This window comes from Loxodonta africana, chromosome 15 (assembly GCF_030014295.1).
Source record: "Loxodonta africana isolate mLoxAfr1 chromosome 15, mLoxAfr1.hap2, whole genome shotgun sequence".
Taxonomy (NCBI): domain Eukaryota; kingdom Metazoa; phylum Chordata; class Mammalia; order Proboscidea; family Elephantidae; genus Loxodonta; species Loxodonta africana.
In genome coordinates, this window is record NC_087356.1 from 19409793 (window position 1) to 19426806 (window position 17014).

Consider the following 17014-nt stretch of genomic DNA (forward strand, 5'->3'; position numbering starts at 1 on the left):
GGCCGCGAAGAGGAAGGAGAAGGAAGAGGAAAGGCCGGGCGGCGGTGTGTGTAGGTTGTGCGGCGACGGCGGCTCTCCCCCGGGCGGACGATGGACAGCCAAGGCAGGAAGGTGGTGGTGTGCGACAACGGCACTGGGGTAAGCAGCCGGCGGGGGAGGCGGTGGCGGGCACAGGCCCCGGAGGATGTGCGGGGGGCGCGGGGGCCCTTAGTGCCCGGGGCTCGCCTCTGGGCCCGGCCCGCCGGGGCGAAGGGGGAGCGGCCCGACGCTTCCCGCCTTCGCGGACTCGGGGAGCAGGCGGGCCAAACCCTCGGCCCCCGGAGCCCGCCACCCCTGCAGCCGGCCACCCCCGCAGCCCTCCCTGTCAGGGCTGCGGGCGAGGTCGGCGGCGGACGGGAACCCTACCTGCTGGCCCGGCGGGGGCCGGCTACGTGCACGCGCGGGGGCAATGTGGCCAAGATGCCCGGAAGGGTGAAAGGCAGGGTTTGTGGGATTCAAGATGGGTTCATCCCCAGGGTCGCCAGTGTGCAAAAAGGAGGAAGACCAAGAGGCCTTCCTCTTCCTGTATAGTTGAAGATACTGAACGGGAGGCAGGAAACGGGTTTAAAGAAAAAAAAAAGGAAGTGCTGTCTGTCGTGCGCGCAGTGGGCCTCACCCCTTCGCAGTGAGGTTTTTTTTTTTTTTGAGGAGGGGGAGGCTCGTCTTTTTACTTTTTTCTGTATGTTGGTAATTTGGCCCCTTTGCAGTCCGGCGGAGACCACGTGCTCCATAGGATTATCCTGGGACATCTAAGACCCCACAAGGCCGCAGTGTTCATTCCACTGTCCTTGGGGGGATGGGAGTTAGTCAGTTTTGGTCTTCTGCCCCTTTTTTCCTTAGGTGCAGAATACAGATTTAGTCTTTAAGATCCTAAAATGCAAGCAATTGTAAAAATCCGACGAGAGCACTGATTTAGAAACTATTTGAAAGTTATTTCTTTCAAACGCCCTCCTATAATTAAAAAAAATGTATTTTGGGCAGCGGAGTCAATCAGCAAATTAGAAGATGGAAAGGTTACTTACTTTGGACGGGTGCTATACTGGTCATTTTCCCCTAGGTTACAGTGATTTCTAACCGTTTTGTAGTTGCAACGTTTTGTGACATATGAATTAAAATAGATTTTACTTATACTTTAAAATAAACACTTTGGAAACTGGATTGTTCAGGGTGAAAAATACCTGGTACTCACTTCCATACTACTGCCCTTGATTGAATTTGTTACGGATTTTTTTTTTTTTTTTACAAGCAATAATTATACTAGTTTCATCTGAACTACGTTACAAATTGACGAGAGTAAAAAGTTACCATATAACGGGACATCAATGCAAAATGGAGTACTTAAAAAAACGGCAGACCCACTGCTATGGAAACATGTCTGAGATGTATCCTGAAGTTTTTTAAAAAAAAAGCTTTAGAATGATTCCATGTAATGTGTGCGTTCTTTATTAAAGATACTCATACGTCCACACACTGGTATCTGTATTTAAAATTTTTGGAGGACTGCATAAGAAGTGCCCATAGTGGTTGCCTCTGAGACAGGATAAGAGTAAGGGAAGTGGGGAAGAGGACAATGTTTTTTTTACTATAAGCATGTATTACTTTTACAGTTAACTCAGTTAAAGGTGCTTTTTAAAAAAAGTAGTCTGATTTCCACTAGTCTCAAGCTGACCTCTAAATAAATTTAAAACTTTAAATTGAACTGAAATACTTTATTGTGTGAATAGGTCTGATATTCTCTTTAGAAATCTGAGCAACTTGTATTTTAATGGAGTTTCTCATCCTTGGGGGATTCTAGGCAACGAACCCTGTATTTGTAGTCTGTATGAGTGTTCTCATACTCTATTAGAATATGAATGTTAACTGTAAGGCGGCTCGTTTTTATCTTACTATTTTGTCAGTTTTGCTGATATTAGAAAGCCGATTGCATATATGTCATGGATTTGTTTTGTATCCATAATTTAAAATTCTAGTTTTTTAAGACAAAAGATCAGTTATGACATAAATGAGAAAAATGTAGTTAATTTAAATAAGAATGTATGTATTTGGTGTTGAGTTAAGGTTATTTTTGAAATTCATTCAGATTTTTTGTAGATAAACGCTTGGCTTAAAATGAAGAAATAGCTCTGGTAATATGTAATCAGGAATGCTGTGATATTTCTAAAAATTTGGAGGGTTAAGGACCACTTAGATTCTGTATTCTGTTTCTTACTGCTTATGCTTCTAGACTTGAATAGTCATCTTGATGTTATTTTATGTGCCTGAAGTCATAGTGTTTCCTTTACAATTAAAGAAGATATTCAGATTTAATTTCTAAAAATTATTTTTTAAAAAAAGCTACTACCCTAAATTATTGTCATTTGCCCTTTACACACTTGAGGTTTTAAAATTCTAATCTATTTGAGAAGTTGATGATTTTTTTAACCCATCTCACAGGCCCAAAATTGGATGCTCTTAGGAGTGGATGGGTTTTTATGATCACGTACCAGACACTGGTCCTGCTCCATTTCCTCACCAGCCCCCAACTAGACCACTGTTTCATTAGGGTGAGCTGTAGGAGGAATACTTAAAATTTATGTGCTTTGGCCTTATAACTGTTCAAACCTGTCGGCTAGAACAGAGCCCTTGAAAACAGACAGACAGGCCAAACTCTGGAGACCTGTGGGGCTCTAGGTTTAGGTGCCTTTGAAGAGTTGGGCCCTAGAGTTGTGTGTATCCTGTTACCAAACTTGGATGGTTTCATCAGTAGTGAGTGAGTTCACCAACAACAGTGAAGACTTCCTGGGTGCCTACTGTGTGTGTTATGGCACAATGCATAAGATCTGGTGATACAAAGTAGTGTATGCTAGAATAATTATATTTTCATTTTTAATACACATTTGTGGTTGATAAAAAAAAAGCCCCCAATGCTGTTGAGTCGATTCCGACTCATAGCGACCCTGTAGGACAGAGTAGAACTGCCCCATAGAGTTTCCAAGGAGCGCCTGGAGGATTTGAATTGCCGACCCTTTCGTTAGAGCCTAATTTATGCTAATTTATATGTTGGACTTGGGGGCGTTTGAAATTTTAACAAACCAAAAATAAATTGGTCTTTTGACAGCTCAAAAGTGTTACAAACCTGAAAATTTCTGGAATAAACAGGATCTATTTTTTTATTGTGGCCTAAGATTAGACCAATCACTATGCAATTGAAATAATGAACACATCAATACCACCACATAAAATTACTAACAGAAAAGTACAAAATTAAACAAGCCCCAAACGGGGCTTTACAAATCCCAGGTTGTTTTTTGAGGGGAAAAGTAGAGCAAGATGTAGGTGGAATTTGTCTTCATTTTTGCTTGAAAGAACGTTGTACTGTGCATGTTCTTACCATTTGATGACTCAGTGGGAAGTAAGGGAGCGAGTGTAAACCACAGTGCTATGAAGTGGGAACTATATATGGTAAAATCTATTTCTTAATCGCAGCCTTATTGCATACAATGAGAGAACTAAGTTACCAAGCCTTATAATGACTGGAGTGGGGGAGGAATGTTAGAGAAGAAAATAATACCAAATGAGTAGTTTAGAAAAATAATGTTTTCTTTATATTTTATCACATTATGGGTTAGATTTTTTTTTAATACTGTTTTTGGGGGGGGGGTTAAGAAAGGGAATGTCAGGTTGAAGTTTTATATTATTGAGAAATAGATTATTTTAATTATATTCTTGGTGTGGTAGCTCTTAAGGCTTTCATATTTGTAATGAAAGTATATACCAGTGAATAGTATAGTTATTGCCATTTTGATTAAATACCCTAATGCCCCTGAAGGGATGCTAATACTGGATTACTATGGTAGTATCTGCTTCCATTAAGTTTCTGCTTAAGTAGAATAAATCATTATATTAGTAAGTGACTGATATTTTCAATTGAAATTGAAAGCCAAATTTTCTTTGTTTGTAAAGCACAGTAATACAGGTTTTTAAGTGTTTTTAGAATTTTTCTGTAGTTTCAGGGGTATAAAAATGGTATGGCATCGTCAAACCTCATCCAGCTTCACAAGAGGAAAGAGAGAGAATCAAAATCGTCAGCCCAAGGCTGATTCCTATGAGGTGGAGGTCAGCCATACCTCCTCTTGCCAACCCTTCTACTAATTCTGACACCAGCCGTCCCTCCCACAGTACTGTCTGCTTCTCTGCTGGGGTCAATAATCTGTTACAGTGGCCACACAGAACTCACAGACCATATTTACGATCATGGGGTTTATCAGGGAAGTAACAGATTACAATTCAGGATCAGGAACGACTCGGGATACAATTCATCGATCAGGAGAGCTTCTTCTCAGCCATGCTGGAAAGCAGGCCTCTCCCACGGCCTCTGGGCTCCGCAGCCTTCTGCCCTGCTCACGCAAGTATTAGAAAGCTCTTTAATGCTGCCAGTAGGTGCTGGGAGGCACCCCACTCTGCCAACAAGTCTCCTGCCTGAAGGTGCTCAGCTCTCTTGCTCTGTGGGTCAGCATATCCACTGTAGCCACCTAGCTCCATTGGCCACAAAGCCCACTATGCCATCTCATGCCAGTCTTCTGATTCTGCTGCTGCCATTTCTCTGCTGCGCTTGCCACTGTTTCTCAGCATCTCCTACCTTTTTTGGTATTACACCTCTTTCTCTGTCTCCTGGGTCTAGGAGATCTTCAGCACAGGGACTCTGGGTCCAAAAGACCCACTGCACTCCTGGCTCTTCTTAATGGTAATGAGGTCCCTTTTATTTGCATAGTCCCATCCCCCACAAGGGTTCCATGTGCCTTATTTGTGTTAGGAAAATTCTCCAATCCTGTTATTTGCATAGTCCCACCCAGTGATTTTGTGAGAGCCGCATAGACCATGGCTAGAAAGGCCACACAAAGTAATTCACTGCATCACAAGGGGTCTTAATTTTTATCTTCTAACTTAGGCATTTGGTAAATATTTTGTGTCTTAAAATTCATTCAAACAAGAATTTAAAGATACAAACTATCTGTCTGGACAGTTATAATCAGAAAACCTCTAGTGATGTGATTATTTACTGCTTTTTCATTTTGTGTGTTTTTGAGCATATAGCCCGGCATGAGAGGGGAGTCATGTCAACCCTTAGCATCCTTATGCCTGCACTAGGCTAGTCTCCTACCTTCACCTCCTGTTATGATTTCTCACTTAATAATGACACTTATTTACATATAATATGTAACGACCCTTGTAAGCTTATAGATTTTTTTTTTTCAGTCATTCATTCTGTAATTTTCTTTGGAAGCATTTATACCCATGTAAGTGAGAATCTTCTTCATAACAAATAGACACTTTTGACCCCACCTAGTGTCTGTACCTGTTCATTACTTTAAGGTAAACATGAGTGTAATATTCAAATAGTGTTTAATTTCTATATTTGTGCTATGTGGTCACTGTGAATCGAAATCAACTGAACAGCAATGGGTTTTTGTTTTTTTAACAAACGTAAATTATGAGGGATGCTGATACTAGGCTGGTGATCATGATATTAGTGTATGGTTGGATAGTGATGGGAACAGATTCTCTACCCTTCCATATCATTTCTGTTCATGCCAAGTGAGCTGAATTTGACTTAAGGACAAAAGAGAATTTGTGGTTTAGGAGAGAATAGTGAGAGAGCTTTTGTTTTGGTTTGAAAAAAAAAAATTTTAAGCATGTTATTGTTCTTTGGTATTATTTCCTTCTGTGGAAATTGTTCCTCTAAGTCCTTCAAGGACACGGTGATAAATTATTTGAGAAGACACTGTGGAAGATGAACTAGCACCTTTGGGGTGTGAGGTTTGGTTTACTCCTTAGCTGTCAACCACTATACAAATGGGGAAGTAGGTATGAACAGTTTATCACCTATGAACCCTGGTGGTGTAGTGGTTAAGTGCTACGACTGCTAAGCAGAGGGTTGGCAGTTCAGATCCACCAGGTACTCCTTGGAAGCTCTATGGGGCAGTTCTGCTCTGTCCCATAGGCAGTTCTGCTCTGTCTCGACCGCAGTGGTTTTGGCTTTTGTGTTACGTGCCATCATGTCACACTAACTTGCCTTGGTGGCTCAGTGGTAAACTGATTAGGACTAGGATTTGTGGGGTTATAAGAAAACATATCTGAATACTGTGTTTTATGTAGGTTCTAAAATGTAAATATGAACTGAAAAAAAAAAAAAAAACCCCAGTGCGAACTGAGTGGATAAGAATTCAGGCAGTATTGTGAATATAAAACTTCCTAATTTCAGGCCGATTTTTCATAAAAGTAGTTTTAATCTGCGTAAGTCATGACTTTAGCATATCTTTTAAAAGCTCTGTTTATAAAAGACAAGTGAAATTCTAGATGACAGAATGTTCTAGGCTATTTATAATTAAACATGGTTCATTGACATCATTTTAGCAAGATCGCTGTAGAGATCATGGAAGTATCAAAATTTTGTATTTTGGAAGATCTGTGAAAAGGCAGTGAATTTAAAGTTGTTGCTGAGTTTTACCACCATCAGACAAAACAGTTCGTTGTACAGAGTAGCTTTCTGTCTAGGCGTAGGTTAATAGTTTCTGTCCACCTGTGTTTTATTACTGGCTGTAAAAAAACAGTGTGGGGGCACTGTCTGACTTCCTCCAACTTCGCTAGAGGGAAGGAGAATCGTGATCAACAGCCCAAGGCTGATTGCTGTGAGGCAGAGGTCAGACAAGCCTCTCTCCGCCATCTTTACCAAAGCTGACAGGAACTGTCCCTCACACAGCACTCTCTGCTGGGTTCAGTAATTCATTGCAGTGGCCACACAGGACTCAGAGACCATACTGAGGATAACTGGGTTTATTGGGGAAGTAATAGTTACAATTCAAGCTCAGGAACACTCAGGATACAGTTCTTCGATCAGGACAGCCTCTTCCCAGCCGTGCTCACAGGCATGCCTCTCCCTGGCATATCATTCGCTTGGTTTTGGTCCCTCACCCTGGAGTTTTTAATTGCCTTTTCTCTTGTAACGTTTGCTTTTAAAAATAAGATGAAATGGATTATATTATTGTATAAGAATTAAAAACCTTTGGTTCTATTCCAGTTTTACTGTAGCAGTCATTAAAACTCCTATTATATCAGTTTCTCATGCGTCAAATGAAAGTGTTATCAGAGTCAATGATACGCCTTCATTGGAGAAGTACACTATCTGAATGAGAAATTATATTAGTGCTATTACTTAATCTAAATATTTAAGTAAAATGTAAATAGCCAAATATACCTAATAATATTTACGTTCGTGTGATGCTGGTCTGGGTGCCATTTGGTTTTCCCATTTTGGAAGATGAGGTTGGTTAAAATAAATAAAAACTTGCTTTAGAATTGAAGCGTCTGTCCTGTACATTTTCTAACATTTCTGTTTTTAAAAATAACATTTCTTGACTGAGTTTGTCCACTCCCCAAATACTTCTTGAGTGACCACTGTGTGCCAGGGCCTCTTCTTGGCATCCAGCTCTAGCATGAACTGCTTGGCTTAGCTTCCAGTTCCCATGAAGCTTTCTTTGTAATGGGGGACTTAGACGCTAAATAGTTAACTTGTAAATAAAAAGAACTCTGGGAGTGGCCAGTACCATAAAGGAAATAAAAGGAGATGATGTGATAGAGTGGCTACTTTGGGTGATTTGAAACCACTGAAAATTGTAAATATTGTATAAATGCAGAGCAGTATTTTTCAGATAGTGTTTTTAAATGGATATGTAAGCTAGTAAATACCTTGACACTAACCTACTTTTACTCTTTCTTTACAGTTTGTAAAGTGTGGATATGCAGGCTCTAACTTTCCAGAACACATCTTCCCAGCTTTGGTTGGAAGACCTATTATCAGATCAACCACCAAAGTGGGAAACATTGAAATCAAGGTAATTTTTTTTTTTTTTGATAAATGAGGATGTAAATCTGTGTTGTTCTTTAAACCGAGTAGTTTTAAAATATGATCCATGAAAAAAGCAAGAGGGGAGGGCAGAATGTCTCCTATGTTCTTTTATATCAACACTGGAACAAGGGTGCAAAAACTGAAGTTCATAGGAAATGCTGATAAAGTCCTATTACTTAATACAATTTTTTTTAAAAAAAATCAGCCTGGTATTTTTATGTTTTTCAATTCCATGTATTTGTTATTATATGTTAGTGTCTCTTTGAGACCTTAGACTTTTTCTTTCCATGTTCTCATGGCCTGATCCCCTTATTTTTAAAATAGGCTGCGAATCACAGTGGCTCTTTTCACTGATGTAAGAACTGATTTCTCTTGTCTTGAGGAGGAAGCCATGCAAATCTTTATGTGGCCTTACACAGTTTATCTCACTGTGAGGAGAGAGGAGGGAAGGTTGTCATTGCCAACTCATTATACCTGACATCAGAGACTCTACATTAAGGATGATAGATTTTTTTCTTCCATAAAATTAAAGGGATCAGAAATCAAGTGGGACTTACATTACTTTAGAAGAAAAATAATCAAAAGGGTCACCACTTGACCTCAGTTCTTCAAATGGCCTGGGGTTCAGGTTGTACAGAATGTAGTAGTAGAGTTTAGAGGTTCTTTTAGTGAATTATTTGTGAATAAGCTAGCATTGTTGGTCCTCTCTAGGTAGTTTTTGCCAAGACTTCCATGAACTGTAAGATTAAGAGTCATTTGAAATATGAGTTAGGGTTTACTTCTTCGGATATTTGTTCGTGATATCTAGGAAGGTGGTAATAGGTGGTAGAGATTTGCTACTCTGCCTTGAGCATAGAGAATTGAATTACACAGTGAATAAAAATATAAACTCAAACTTAGCTTCTGTGTTAATTTTATAAAGACTTAAAATAGTGAATTATTCTGACGTCTGTTTTATTATGTTTCAAAAAAATTGAATGAGATACTTAATATGAGTTTTTTTTTTTTTTTTAAGGTCTTTTGTATTGGGAAATTTATGGGATTTCTTATTCTCCTTTTGTGAACTCCTTTCATTCTCATTAAATTCAACCTTAAGTGAACTTTGGCTTAAATTTAGCTAATGATAGTGGAAAGGGTAAAATACTTTCTAATGAAGTTGAAGGTAATACTTTTTATGCAGTGACAGGTTTTTAAAGAAGGATTGCTTTTTTATATACTTAAGGGACCGTAAAATTTTGGGGGTGTCAAAATCACTTGTAGCCATTTTTATTCTCCAGAATAGACACAAATAACTTCACTCACTTTCTTGCTTTTTAAGGCCATCTGATAGAAGTCAAACTTACCTAATAAGACATTTTTGCCAAGGAGTTCTCCAGTATCATTTGCTTGTATGGTTTGTCATTCTGTGTTCTGTTGGCTCAGCTCTGTTCAGTCTGCTCAGTCCTTAAGCCTTACAAATTATATTTTTCTTCCAATAGAAAACAGTAAAAGGGACCTGTGTCAAATTTAACTTAAGTATTAGAACTTGGGGGGAGGAAAAAAACAACCCTGAACCATCTAACTCTCGGCCAACCCAGCTAGACCTTTTCTGTTATATTTTCCTTAATTAAAGTTCTTTAAATTCAGTAACAAATTCAAGAAACTTGACTTTTTGGAATTCCTGTGCCTAGTGGATTGACTCATGCCTTTTGTATCTTGTTAGCTAAAATGTGTTGGTAGACAAAAAAAAGGTAGAATTTTAAATTGTTTAATGAGTTCATTTTCATTCAGGAGTAATAACTGTCCATGTTAATTTGGCCCTAATTATTAACTCCGTAAAATAATAGTAGTACTGCATCTGACCTCTACCTAATTTGTCTCTATTGCTTGTATGTTTCAAAATTTCAGTGAGGATTTTATTTAGGCCTTTTCTGACTCTTACTTCTACCTTCTCTCTCTTCACCTTTCTTGACCTGTTGAAGTAGAATAACAAAAAGATGGTAAGTGAGGTTACACACATGCTCTCTGTTTGTTTTCCACTTTTGCTTGGTGGGACAGTAGTTGTTGTCTTGTGTCCCTTTAGTATTGGGGAGGGGGGTAATTCGATATTTTTATCTTAAGTACTTTGATTTTTAACCTTTTTCATTGCTTCAGTTTTTTTTTTTTTTTTTTTCAGTTTGGTAGCAACTAATTAAGTCCTTTACTATCCTGATTTCATACAATGGTCCAAACAAGAACTAATTACTAACATAGTTTTGAATTGTTTTCCTTTTGTTTCTTGTAGACGAATGCTTACAATTAAAATGGAATGTGGTGTGCATAATATTAGAAACCTAGTGGCTTTGTATAGGATATGTATGATCCAGAAAAGTGGGGTGACATTGTTACATTTGGATAAATCTGCCTTATTACCAATGTAAATTGAACATTGCCTATTGTAGCCTGTATGTATATTTGTATCCAGTATGATATCATATATGGATTTAATAAACTGGGTAAAATCTTATATGCAAATGAACTATGGAAGGAAAAGGGAATAAAAGAGGCTGGCTTGTTTCTTATACCATCCTTGTTGATGAATAGATTTTATAATATTATCTGAGGATAAATAAGCAAAAGTGAAACATTTGTTAGGCTTTTCCACAAACAACAGATTTTTTCCCCTGAAATAAATACTGTATAGTGCCTTTTTCTTTTGGACTAGAAGCTTGCTGGCTTTTCCCAGTTGACTTTTTCATTACATTTTTCTCTGATAGTCTAAGTGCTTCTGTAGTATTTCCGAGTTTTGTAAGCATCTTTGACAAAGATGAATATCAGGCATTTCCAGTGATATAAGATATGTTTTAACTAGTAACAGCAACTTGAGAAGTTTTCTTTTGAATAAACAAAGCATTTAAAAGTGGAAATTCCTGTATTTTGAGTAAAAGATCATGCATTTGTTTTAAAATCATAACGAGACTAAGATAAGAGTATAGAGAGTACTGTGGGCTCAGTGTTGTTCATAGAATTTCCTTCTAGGGATTTAAATTGTAGTTTTTTAAAGTTGTATTTGCTCTGTTCTAATTTTTGAGGTGACATTGTTCAAAATGATTCTTGGCAAATATAATCTATACTGCCTGCTTTTTGTAAAATATAAATGCCTTTGAGACAGTGTCTCAAACAGTTAACTTTGATTTTTCATTCTCTCAGGTAATAGGTGATGGTTTAGGCGTGAGTATCCAGTGGTGAGGCAGGCGGTAAAAACCTAAGGCTTGATCTGACTTGTTTCTGAGGTAGAAGGGCAGTTTTTGGTTTTTGGAAGTTGAAGTGTTCTAGGGAAAATTATATGTTCTAGGATTTTTAATTAAAATTTAGATACAGATAAGTTTTTGAACTGGGTAGCTTAAGTACTCAAGAAATTTTTGCTTTTCTCAAGTGACTTAATACTTTTTTCCTTCCGTTTCAGTATTCCTCTTTGTTCAGAGGGATGATAAGGATGATCTATGCTACACATCTCTTTCAGCTAATCTTTTATAGTATATATGGTCCTAAAAGTAGATAATGAGGCATTTATTTTGAATTGGTATTGAGTCAGGCATATATAGGTTTCTCTTGCATGGAATAAAAACTAAATACTCTGATGAAACCCAATCAGACTTATTCTATGTTGTTTGAAATATACTTGTGAATGTATGTTGATTATATAAATCTAATCTATTACCTTGTGCAACTGAAAGAAGATGTTAAATTCTGGTCTGATGTAGAGGAAAGTAAATAACAGAATTGTTCATTAAATTAGATTTGTTAATGGCCCAAAGTAGTACATGCACTTACAGGTATAGATTTTCCTCATACTGTTTTATTAAGAAATGTTTCAAAAATACAGCAAAGTTGAAAGATTTTACAGCAAAACCCATATACTCATCACCTAGATCCTGCCATTAATATTTTCTATACTGATTTGTCACTTATTTTTCTATGTATCTGCCCTTGTTGATTTTAGATGTATTTCAAAATAAATTGCAGATATTAGTATAAAACCAAAAAACCAAACCCGTTGCCATCGAGTTTATTTTGACTAATAGCAGCCCTACAGGACAGAATAGAACTGCCCCATGGGGTTTCCAAGGAACAGCTGATAGATTTGAACTGCAGACCTTTTGGTTAGCAGCAGTAGCTCTCAATCATTGTGCTGCCAGGGCTGTGTATAGTTATTTAAAAAAAAAAATACTTCTCCCTAAATACTTCAACTTATGCATTCTGGACTGAAGTCTACAAATACAGATTTTTAGTTTTACATTTTCCTTACAGATGATTCTAGATAGTTAGTATTTAAGAAATTCGAGTAATAAGTTGTGGTAAATTAACTTTACAAGAAATTAATTGCAGCAGAGAAGTTTTAGCGAACACTTCTAGCATCTACTTTAATGTTGTTTTCTTTTTTTGCTGCTTTCAGTGGATTTTCCAGAAATCTATGTATTTTGTAATAGGATCCTCACCTTGGTTTTATGTCTGATCTTTTTGTTGTTGTTGTTATTTTTTCAAGCTTTTAGCTCACTTTTTTTTCAAGTCTCCATCTTAAGACATGTTAATTTCGCCGCTTCTTTTCTTCATTTCCCCACATTTTAAACTTAAGGTATTATAGCAAATCGCTGCTTCTGATACTACGTATATTTTTTTAAATTGAATTCAGTAGTACCTGTAGAAATTAATATTATTTAACACCTTGACTTGCTGATATCTAAAATAAGTTTAAATTCTAGGACATACAAAATTACGATACATACAAAATTTGACTTTTCATATGTGGGTCATCTTAAGTATGCTTTCATTGGAGACAAGACTTGTGAGTATTCTGCTTCATCTGTGATGGCACAGCTTTCCAGTATTACACTTTTAAGATTGAAAATGTTGCTCATGAGATAATTTTAATGAAGGGTTGTTTCCCTTTTTGGATTTCTAGGAATTCTCATTCATCTTGGTGAGATATATATAGAAACTTAATGTAAATTCTAATTCAGGCATATGTAGATAGAAGTTTTGGGAAATTTATAATTGGTACATGTATGCATTTTTATAGCATAATCTTTTTAGCTTTTTTTTTTGTTTCTTTCATTATACTTTATAGTACTTTTATCATTTTGATATTTACTATACAGAAGGGTGCTGCATGCTTTGTGCGTTTTTCTCCAAGTTCCCCACCCCACACGTGCTATTTCACATATCACAGGGCTTATTTTCTCCGCATTTCCCCCCCACCGATGTGCTATTTCCCATATCACAGGCCTTATTTTCTCCAAGTTCCCCGCCATGTGCTATTTCACATACCTAAGGCCTTATTTTCTCCAAGTCCCCCCCCCGCCATGTCCTATTTCACATATCACAGGCCTTATTTTCTCCAAGTTTCCTCCCACCCTGATGTGCTATTTCATATATCACAGGCCTTATTTTCTCCAAGTTCCCCCCGCCCCGGCGATGTGCCGTTTCACATATCACAGGCCTTATTTTTTGAACATTTGACCAAAAGAAACAGATGAAACCTCCTTCAGAACCTTCCCAAATATGACAATGTGGGTTTTATTTGTGCTAATGCTCTTCTTTTGGAAACGTGTTAAAGGTAAGGACAGTCTATTGACTTAATCCACATTGTACATAAAGATTTGTTATCCATGCTTAAACTTTGCAAGGCATTGTTCTTGAAAGAAGAGTTTTAACTTGTGGAATGAAAACCTTTATCTGAAAGTGCCAGAAATATGGAAGTTAATTATTCCCAGATTTTCTGAAATTTCATGGGAATGTGATTTTTGAAGGTGTTTTATGCAAAAATATGTCTGGTCTAAAGCTTCACTATCCTAATTTTCTAGGATCTCATGGTTGGTGATGAGGCAAGCGAATTACGCTCCATGTTAGAAGTTAACTACCCGATGGAAAATGGCATAGTCCGAAATTGGGATGACATGAAACACCTGTGGGACTATACATTTGGGCCAGAGAAACTGAACATAGATACCAGAAATTGTAAAATCTTACTCACAGAACCTCCAATGAATCCAACTAAAAATAGAGAGAAGATTGTAGAGGTAAGGTTTTTCGTGGAGTACGCGTATGTGTTTCTGTGATATAGTGTTAAAGCAAAAATGATTCCTTTTCTCTTATCTCTGTTGCTGTGGATAAAGAGAATAAAAATAACTGTGGTTTTCCCCCAGATTCTACTTATGAGTACCTACCTGATGCTAGTCATTATTCTCAGTAGGGCATATCAGTAAATAAGATAAAACTCTGCTGTCCTGGAGCTCACAGTCGAGCAAGGGAAAACAGACAAGAAGAAAAAAACATATATGTGAGTTAATTAAGTGGTTTGTTAAAGGTGATAGTTGCTAGAAATAGACATAAGGTTAAAAGGGCTGAGGCGTGGAGGGGTTGCAGCTGTACATAAGGTGTGTGTGGCAGTAGGCTCCTGGGAGAAGGTGATGTTTAAAGAAAGTCAAGAGTAGGGACTTAGCTGGGATGGATGAGGGAAGAGCGTTCCAGGGAAAGGGCGGGTGTAGCCAGTGTGGCTGGATAGAGGTGGGTGAGGGGAAAGCAGCAGGAGATGAGGTCCCACAACTAATAGGGGGCCAGATTGGGGCCTTGCGGGCACTTGAAGGGAATTAGGCTTCATTCTGAGTGAAATGGGGAAGAAGGGGCGACTGTTACAGGGAAGTGACATGCTTAGGTTTTGGTTTCTGTAGTTGCTGTGTTGAGAGTAGATGGAAATGGGTGAAAGAAGAGAGAGCAATCTGGAGACTTTCAATTATCTAGGCAAAAAATGATAGTGAGGACCAGGGTAGTAGCAGTGGAAGTAGTGAGAAGTGGCCAGATGGTGGATGTATCTTGAAGGTAGGGCCAATTTTCTGGTGGATTAGGTATGGGTAATAGGGTGGTAGGGGGGTCCTCAGGGATCACTCCAAAGTTTTTGACCTGAACAACTGGAGAAAGTTACCATCAACTGAGGTGGGGAAAGACTGAGATAAATAGAGAGGAATTTGGGGAGAACTGTCAGGAACTGAACGTTTAAGTTTTTTTATCAGGAGCTCAGTTTTGGGCATGTTAAGTTTCAAGCCTCCATTAGACATCCAAGTAGATACGTCACGTAGATAGAGTTGAATATTTAAGACCAGAGTTCAGGAATAAGATGCAGAGTTTTGGGGCTGGAGATAAAAACTCAGAGTCATCGGGATATAGATTATATAGTTCTCCAAAGAAGTAAAAGCAGACAGTGGTTGGTTCTGTTTCATTTTGTTAGATAGGTAGTAGAAACTTTTGGTAACTTTTTTGTGTTTAATAGATTTCCAGTTAATTTACTAAATATAAATATTTTGTTTTACTCTTACGAATCTGTTTAGATGTTGACAGAAATTTTAGAAGGAGTTTTAGGAGAGATTTTTGTTAGATAATGTTGTAAAGTCCAAATTCAAATTTTGAATTCAGTGTTTTAAAATTTTGAGATCACGTTTTTAGTTTCAGAATCCATATCATTCCTTATGGTTGATATTTTAATACTCTTACTTGCTTGTGAGTGCAGATTTGGCTATGACTGATAATACCCTATTTTAATCTCATCTAGAAAGGCTTTGGTACTTTCTAATGTTCTTACCAATAAAAAACAAAACCCTCTAGCAGACTTTCAAGTTGATGAGTGCAAATATAACACTAGTTTTCCATTTCATTCCTGTGGAGGAAGAATAAAGGATGAAGGAATACAATTCTGAGTCAGAATGCCCTAGGTGTTTTATTGGTGTGCTTTATTAAATCTGCATACATTTCAGAGCTGTCAAATTTAAGTTCTATATATTTCTCATTGTGGGCAGTTGTACATATTTAAATATGTGAATATTCAGAGCTGTAGGCAGCCATGCTAGACAAGGAGAGCTCACTGTAGGTGACAGAAAAATCATGCAGGGTGTTCCCATCTGACCTGGGCTACCAGAATGAGTGCAAGTAGAATCAGAAGGTCTCAAGGAAACCCCTCCTTCCAGCTGGGAGCAGAGCCATAGCCTTGGCTCAAGTGGTGGGAGTTCTCGGCAGCTAAACTGTTTCTATATCTGCCAAGGATCAGGAATTAACTGCGTTTATTTTTGTCTTACTGCCTTCTTGTTTTAGTCTCTACTTCTTCTTTTCCGCCTCTTCCTCCTCCTCCTCTTTTTTTTTGTTTTTTTAACTGCTGGGGGTAGAGCCATAGTCTTGGCCCAGGTTAGGGAACAGGGGTGGGAGGCCCAGCAGCTAAACAATTTCTGTAGTTCGTATTAGAATTAAAATATATTTCCCTTAAGGGAACTCAATTAAGACAGGCTTATTTGAATGCAGAAAGCTTTCTTTCACGCTAATCAGCCATTAACTAAAACACTCAGATGTCTGTGCTTTGTGGCACTTAGGAAATACTGGGGGACTTCTGTCCTCAGAATTGGAGCAAAAGGAGCTGATAAAAATGGAGGACTCTTGATCCTGTTTTGGGTAACTTAGCCATTCTGTGACCATGAGGAAAGCATGTAAATATTTGCTTTTTATATGACATTAAAGGTGTATTAAGTAACTTTCTAAGTACCAATATATATGTTTTTCTCTCTGTATTTCCAGGTCATGTTTGAAACTTACCAGTTTTCTGGTGTGTATGTAGCCATCCAGGCAGTTTTGACTTTGTATGCTCAAGGTAGGTGAAACGTAACTTCTAGAAAAATCAATTTTATAAAGTACAGAATTTATTAAGTATATATTATATCAAAGAAACTTGACTGCTCAATAAGCTGTTTATAAATCCCAGAAAAGCACATTCTCTATCACTTTCCGTATTTTCACAATTTCTGAAATTTGTCAAATAGCTTATACATTTTATCGCCTGTTAAACAATGAAGAACATAAATAAGGTAAATAGAGACTTCTCTTTTTTTTTTTCCTAAGCAGGACATACTCTTTTTTTAGGCTATTTTAGAGTAGTTTTTTATTGTAGAGATAAACATGGGATTTGTCCTCAGAATTGTCTCAAGTAGAAAAAAAAATATAGAGATTCAAAAAGATTAGTATAAAATCATGCTTGTTGAATACATAGTTGAGTGAATAAAAAGGAGACAGTAGACACTTGAGAGTGCATTCCTA

General features: G+C 37.7%; 1 protein-coding gene across 1 annotated transcript in view; it reads left to right on the top strand.

The window, feature by feature from the left end:
• Positions 1–4: 4 nt before the first annotated feature.
• ACTR2 (actin related protein 2) overlaps positions 5–17014 on the top strand; it is a 38850-nt gene continuing 21840 nt past the window's right edge. Inside the window, exons 1-4 of the mRNA XM_003413642.4 lie at positions 5–138; positions 7800–7910; positions 13747–13962; positions 16499–16571. Coding sequence (XP_003413690.1) covers positions 91–138; positions 7800–7910; positions 13747–13962; positions 16499–16571 — 448 coding nt within the window. The 5' untranslated portion in view covers positions 5–90. The remainder of the gene's footprint in view (positions 139–7799; positions 7911–13746; positions 13963–16498; positions 16572–17014) is intronic.